The 7,530-nt window shown below is 32.8% G+C and overlaps 1 protein-coding gene across 1 annotated transcript; it reads left to right on the plus strand.

Annotated features, from left to right (window-relative positions):
• Positions 1-818: 818 nt before the first annotated feature.
• LOC121261753 lies at positions 819-1,639 on the plus strand. Its single transcript, XM_041164217.1, has 2 exons — positions 819-1,211; positions 1,398-1,639. The coding sequence occupies exons 1-2, from the start codon at positions 881-883 to the stop codon at positions 1,451-1,453; spliced, it is 387 nt and encodes a 128-aa protein (XP_041020151.1). The 5' UTR covers positions 819-880; the 3' UTR covers positions 1,454-1,639.
• Positions 1,640-7,530: the final 5,891 nt, after the last annotated feature.

Raw genomic sequence — 7,530 nt, forward strand, 5'->3', positions numbered from 1 at the left:
GGGTCATCCTGCCCCCCGCCCCCGCATGGGCGGAGCAGGGTAGCCTGCCCGCCCATGCGGGGGCGGGGTGGACGGGGTAGCGGTTTTCAAGATTTTTTTAGAGAGATAAACATAATACATGGATTTCACAATATTTATTGTTGAGGTTCATATTACTACATGCAATATTAAATACTATGAGCTCCACGTATTGCGTTTAACTTCCTCCTAATTGCAAAAATTGAATATGTTAGAAATCACTTCGTTGACATCATGAAAATGTTTAGTAACTTCTAGATCAATCTATGTTAAAAAGTAAAATTATTAAAAACTGTCATGTTATTAGAGTAAGACAATTGTATGATAGTGTACTTTTTAAAAAAACTCTTGTTTGGGACGTATAATTAATTATGGATGAATTGAGTTTTTTTTTTTTTAATTATTTTCTGAACTTAAAGACTTCGAATGGAAAAGAGATAAGACATTTAAGGTGGACCTCATATCATTTATTGAGTATTTTAATACTATCTGAAAAGTTCACGTAGAGTAATAAATATTGTAACCCCCACTTCATATGTTTATCTCTAGGTCATTTAATACTCTTAAAGATAATAACTCTGAGTAAATTTATTTTTTAAATAATCCTAATCATAATTATTTACCTTAGCTATATTTATAAGACCCTATCAGCATCTTAATGATGGATTGAGAAAGCTAGCTAGAGCAGCAGTACTCATTAATGATGTCTATTAATAAAGCTTCAATGAATGTACAAAACTTCAATCCTCATTTACTCCTCACTTACATCACAAAGTCTATAAATTGGGACCTTGTACTCAACTTCTTAATCAGAGAAAATCTCCACACAGAGGAAGAGAGCGAGACTAGAGAGAAGAAGAGCATGGGGAGAGTCCTGGCAATGATGGTGGCGCTATCTATGGTTGTGCTAGTCGTGGCACAACGTGACGAGTCTTTCTGGAAAAAACCAGAACCAGAACCAACTCCATCTCCCCCTTCCCCACCAGAGGAAGCACCACCCGGCGGCGGTGGTGGTGATGATTGCGGTAAAGATTGTGAACTGAAGTGTTGGATCTGGCAACATGTCCCCAAGCATTACGCTATATGCTTAGACCTTTGTAAGGTACACTGCAAGCAGTTCACCATCTCTGATGCCACCTATAATTGCACCTTTGCTTGTGCTGACTCAATGGCGGCCACCAAGTTTGGCTCAGGTATATCATGTTCTAGAACAAAAGAATCATAATCTTAGAATTTGCTAATTTGCTTTTTTTTTGTTTTTAAAAACAACTTATTTATTATTTAACGTTTAAATTTTTAGGATTTGCATGGTTTGTTAATGTGTTGTCTATTATCGTATGCTAGCTAATTCTTTGCTGTTGATTCCGCTGATGATGCAGATAAAGAAGATTATGTGGATGTCTGCTTCAATAAGTGCAGGAAGAATGGTAATTAATTAACATGTGCTTGTAATAACATATAAATAAGACAATAAGATGAGTCTTATATGATTAATGCAAATAAATCATGCTTCAAATTCTGTGGAGCATATATATATATATATATGCTTCGAATGTTGTCTAAGGCTATTATGCAATATATATGGAAAAAAAAAAAAAAAAACTTGTCATCTCGAGGCCAAGGAATTGTCCAGTGTATTTTATTTTCTTGTGAACATAAACCCGCGGACAATCTAATAGTACGAAACAGACATTTGAACAGATAATTATATGAATTCTAAATTATTAAGGGAAAAAAATAGAATATTAGAAATTACAAGATTATCTCAATATTATCACATACGGTTTGTGTGATATGCAAATTAAAATATGGTGAGCTTGGTTATAATAATGGCTGAGATACTCTATATTAATGCTCTACCTTTATATATATTAACTTGGAAAGAGGTTTAAGTTTGTAAACTCCATACACTTCTATTACTTATTTAAGTGATCAGTAAAAATAATAAATAATGAAAAAAATGGAGATGAGAAAAAGGAAATACTGTACAACATTTAAAGTTGTCAAACAGACAACAATGACCTGTTTAGGTGTTAAGATGCATGATCTCAGATAATCTTAAATAATTTCGTACAATAGATATACTCTCTATCTAAAAATAACTTATTTCATCTAAAATAATCTTACTTTTTAATCTTAACTCATAAACACTGTTCATTGATGAGACATTTATTATTATTCAATCACTACAATAGCAAACAGTCATTGAAGAGACTTACTACTTTTTCAACTTCTCATAAAAAATTAAACATATCTCAACCTTTTTAATACAACCAAACACATTTTAATGGGATTCACAAAATTCACTCAAACATATTTAACTTATTACTATTCACAGATAAACTCAAATCATTTGAAATACTCTCAACATCCAAATAGAGCCAATTGTTACATAACATATACTTCGCGTGTTGTTTTCTATTCTTCTTTAGTCCTAGAATTTAAGAACTGTAGAGAGTCTTAATTAGAAGTAGAGTCATTCACAAAGTACTTAATTATTAAAGAGTTTAATTAATATTTTTATCCATGATATTGTACTCAATAACTGCACCATTAATTTCAGTCAACTTTAGAAGAGATATATGGAGTTCAAAAACCATCTCTGTTGAGATTAGGTTGGATTGTGATGTGCTGTAGGATGATGTGCAAAGACCCCCAATTGCGTGTTTATAAATAAAATTGGAAATTCATAATGCTCATGTATGGCAAGTATTTGACCGTACGTTAGTGACTACTACTAGTTGCCCTTCAAATTAGAAAAATTAGAAGAAAATTGAAATGGCATCATTAATATTTTTTTGTTTTGTTTTCGGTTTATGGATTTAAAAAGAATATCTTGAAAGATAATCTTTCCTTCAAGTTAATTTATTGCTTGCCCAGCCCCGATTTTAATCTCTAATTCGATCTCTCGTATTGATTATTAAAAAAGGCACAAAAACCTTGCTTAAGAACTCTTCTAAACTAAATGATATTATGCTCCTTGGAGTATATAGTTAGCGTTGCCCCATTGATGCGTCGTTACCACTGTGTGGTGCAATATGATTTATTAAAAAAATTAAAAATATAAACATGAAAGGAAAAAAAGAATTTAGAATTCAATCTTTTTTTTTTTTTTTTTTTGTGTTTTTGGATTCTATTTTATTTAAATATATTTTTTTATTATTTTTAATAAGTCACGTGAGACGACCAAGTGACGGTACCACATAGGACAACTCCAACGATTTATAACCTCAAGTAGAGTAGCAAGACTCTTATACAAGACTCTTATAAGAAGACTCGAGGTCCCGACCAATGTTTTGAATTTTGTACTGTACCGACCGGCTGAAATATTTTGTTTTTGTGGTGTAACCGGTACAGAGAAATGTATAATTTTGTACTAGTCATAATTTCAGTCGTTTCGGCCTATACTGGCTGATATTTCGGCCTTTATTTTATTTTATTTTATTTTTTTCATTTCTTCAAATTGTAAGCTCATTTTTTGACCCTCTAATTCAGAGCAGACTATTTATAATTTATATATATATATTTATATATAATTTATTTATATATAGACTATTATTTTAGAATATAATTTATATATATTTATTCATATATAGATTATTCCCGGAACGGTATCCGAAACGGTACCAGTATTGAAATATCTCGTTTCAATGCTTCGACCGAAACGATCACCAATACGATATTCAAAACATTAGTCCAGACATTCTGCATGTTGAAGTCTATGCCAAGCAGCCCACAATGGCTGCTCAGCAGGTAACTGTATTTGCAGTTACAAATTGAATGCATTCATACAAGTGAGGAGATAGTATGTTTGCCTATAAATTGAGGCTCCCAGGGAGAGCTTCATATACACCAAGGAAGAAGAGAAAAGAGAGAGAGCAAGGAAACCTCTGAGATAACAAATGAGAGTTGAGTTGAGTGAAGTATGATTCTCTTTCTCTATAATATTTTTTTATATTTTACTATTTATTAATAAAATTTTATAATATAAATATAAATAATTGTCGAATTAGGTTAAATTCTCAACGTTACTGTACGAATGAATGTACTCTTTTATTTATTCCGCTGTGCTTGTTTTTTCCAACACTGCAACTTTGAAACTTTAACGTCAAAACTCAAAAGTCACGCTTTCGCTCTCTCCTGCCAGATCAGCATAAAACGTACACTTCCACTTCCCTCAACTTTCATTACATGCAAACCTGTGAGGAGTAGAAAACAACGTTAACTCGTTTTCATCAATATAGCAACCTCAGCGACAGCTCAACTAAATCTGCCTTTATGACAAAGAATTTAGTATAGCTTAATTAGATAATTTTAAGCCAGCTCAACTAAATCTGCCTTAATGATTGTCAGGTATTTATTTTCAGGCATACTAATTTGGAAACATTGGCAATTTAACTTTGGGGGAAAAAAGTGTTCTATAATTTTTTTTCATAGAACTATTTCCTCGCTATAATTTTGTCAAGAGTATTAATTATAGGTACAAATGTTAGATATATAATTTTCATGCAATCACTTTATAAAAAATAAATCTCACTATAAAAAATGATTTTTTAAAGACCGCGCTACAAGGACAGATACTTTAGTCTAAGAACTTGATCGATAAGTGTAAATTTATTTTTTTATTTTTTTTATTTTTTTCTTCTTTTTCTTTAATCATTTTTATACATCTTTAAATAATTTTTAAAAAATAAAAAATAATATCAATTCATTAATATTCACTTCTTTAATCATTAAGTAAAAATAAAAAATTCAATCGGTTACTTTTATCGATTTAACTAACATTTTCTTTTTTTAAAAAAAGATTTTTAGTGATGCAATCTGCTTTTTTATAAAAGACCTAGTTATACAAAATTTGTATATTTAAAACTTGTACAATTCATTACTCTTTTGTCAAAAAATGTTCTTAATGTGATTTTCTAATATAGTACTACAAAACACTATTAGAAATTATACATTTTTCAGCGGTTAAAATCATCGCAAAAATCTCATATAATCGTTGCATTTGATCATTTTCAGCGATTTTTAATTCGCTGCATTTTCGACGAAATTAAGTGTTCACTTCTGATCAATTTCAATGATAGGCAAAAATCGTCGCAAAAAACTATATTACTAGCAATTTTAGTCCGTCGCAAAAATGTTCTTAATGTGATTTTCTTAAAGAACCACTCTTCACTCCGCACCATATGTACTTCCTGTGACATGCTACGTTAATTAAAGTGTTTAATTTCTGAATTCCCGTAGATAATTAGTCCTATCTCATGATTATATAATATCTTCCTAATACTTAAAAGCATGTATAAGATTTACAGTAGTGAATAGTGTTTCGTCCAGTTTCTCGTTGTTCTTTCTCTGTTCTTTCTCGTTGCATTCCAAAATTCCGTTGCCTTCTTCGTTCAGTTAGCATGATCTACACAATCAAAATATCTGAGATGATAAAATATCTAATCTACACACTTCAAATTCAGATTTACATAACAATTATCAAACTCAACTACACAAGATTTACAGAACAATTCTCAAACTCAACTCGAGGAAGAAAAAAAAATTTCCGTGAGATTTCTTCTCGCCGTTGGTACGCAATTCTCTTCTGATTTCACCTCTAACTTCTGCATCTTGTTTCTTTTTTTTTTCCTGTGTTTCTCGCATGTTTTTTTTCTTTCTACACCTCAAATGGGTTTTTGGGTTTCTGTGAATCTCAGATTCACAGTGTGCGACGGAGAGGCAAACGGAACCTCGTGGTGGCTGGGTCTGCTAGAGGTTGTCGTCAGTGTCAACTGGTGGAGGTGCGGTGGCTTGGGTGGCTGCCTACGGTCGCATAATCGGTGAACAAATGGGTGAAACCCATTTCGGTTCGGTTTCCGTGGGGGAGAGAGAGGGCTGCGCGTTGGGGACTTCGACGGTGGCTGGGATGTTCGCCGCCTTGAGGGAGACTCCTCGGTGGTGGTCGTGAGGTTCGGTGGCCACGTACGGCGGCGTAACATGACACAAATGGGTGAAACCCATTTTGGTTCGGTGTCCGTGGGGGAGATCGAGGGTTGCGCGTGGGGGACTTCGACGGTGGCTGGGTTGGTCGCCGCCTTGAGGGGGACTCCTCGATGGTGGTCGTCAGCTTTGGTGGCCGCGTACGGCGGCGCTAGCTCACATAAATGGGTGAAACCCATTTTAGTTCGGTGTCCGTGTGGGAGAACGAGGGTTGCGCGTGGGGGACTTCGACGGTGGCTGGGTTGGTCGCCGCCTTGAGGGGGACTCCTCGATGGTGGTCGTCAGCTTCGGTGGCCGCGTACGGCGGCGCTAGCTCACATAAATGGGAGAAACCCATTTCGGTTCTCTTTCCACGGAGGAGAGCCATGGCTGCGCGTGGGAAACATTGGTGGTGGCAGGGATGCTCGTCGGCGTGAGGGGAACACGCCGGTGGTGGCGGTGATCATGGCTGGGGCTCGGCGGCGCCGGGCTGCGCTGGAGGAGAAGAAGCTGCGCGGATAATCGCCTAGGAGAGAGAAAATTTAGGAAGAAAAATATCTTCCTGCAAAATGAGTTAAAAACGTTTTTATATGTTTTAATATTTTACAATTTTTCATTTGAAAACATTAAATAACATTAAATAACGTTTTCATCTGAAAACGTTTTTTTTTTCTTTACAACTTTGCTTTTGTCCTTACTAGAATATTACATTGTTGAATTTTTTATATAGGTTGAGCTCCGTGAAGTTGAAAGTGGAAACAAGATATCCCAACAACTAGCTACTTATAAAAGTGTCAAAAGTATGAATCCTTTAACTTTTTAGTTTCATACTGTGAATTAATAACTGAAATAATCTATTTTTTTTCTCTGATTTTAAAATCTTTTAAGTCATTTATTTAATGTTATTTATTCAATAATTATTCTGCATGGACTTTGAACTGTTTTAAATTATAATTTCGAATTAATTTAAAAATAATACTATGTTTTAATAAGATTTTTCCTGAAATCTTCCACTGTAAATTATCTAGAATATTTTGCAAATATAGCAACTTTTATATAAAAGAAAATCTACTACATTTATCTTTCAAAAAAAAAATAACGATCTCATCTCACATTTACATCCAAACATATATTAAAATAAATCATATAAAAATAATACTATATTTTATTTAATGAAATAAAATTGCTAAAAACATTCACTAATAATATTTTATTTAATTAGTTCCACTTGTCTTAATTGACTTTTAACTATAAGTTTGCTTCTTTTATAATTCCAAAATAAACAAAATACATTTGCTTTTTGAAAAATTACATCAATATTTGCAGTCTTACTTATATAATTATATGTAATCAATTATTGAAATATTGAAAATTTTAAAAATTGAAATTTCAATTAAAGAATTTAATAAAATAGAATACATACTCATTAAAAATAATATTCTGCATAAACTTATACTCTAAAAGATTATTGAAAAATAAAATGAAATAAAAATTTTGTGAATATTAATAAGAAATTTTGTGAATAATAGAGATGTAATTTTGGATTAA

This window comes from Juglans microcarpa x Juglans regia, chromosome 1D (genome assembly GCF_004785595.1).
Source record: "Juglans microcarpa x Juglans regia isolate MS1-56 chromosome 1D, Jm3101_v1.0, whole genome shotgun sequence".
Taxonomy (NCBI): domain Eukaryota; kingdom Viridiplantae; phylum Streptophyta; class Magnoliopsida; order Fagales; family Juglandaceae; genus Juglans; species Juglans microcarpa x Juglans regia.

Excerpts from the sequence above, each read along its gene's own strand:
- LOC121261753 (XM_041164217.1), top strand. The coding sequence starts at position 881 with ATGGGGAGAGTCCTGGCAATGATGGTGGCGCTATCTATGGTTGTGCTA. Across the intron at positions 1,212-1,397 it reads GGCCACCAAGTTTGGCTCAG|ATAAAGAAGATTATGTGGAT; the intron begins GTATATCATGTT and ends CTGATGATGCAG.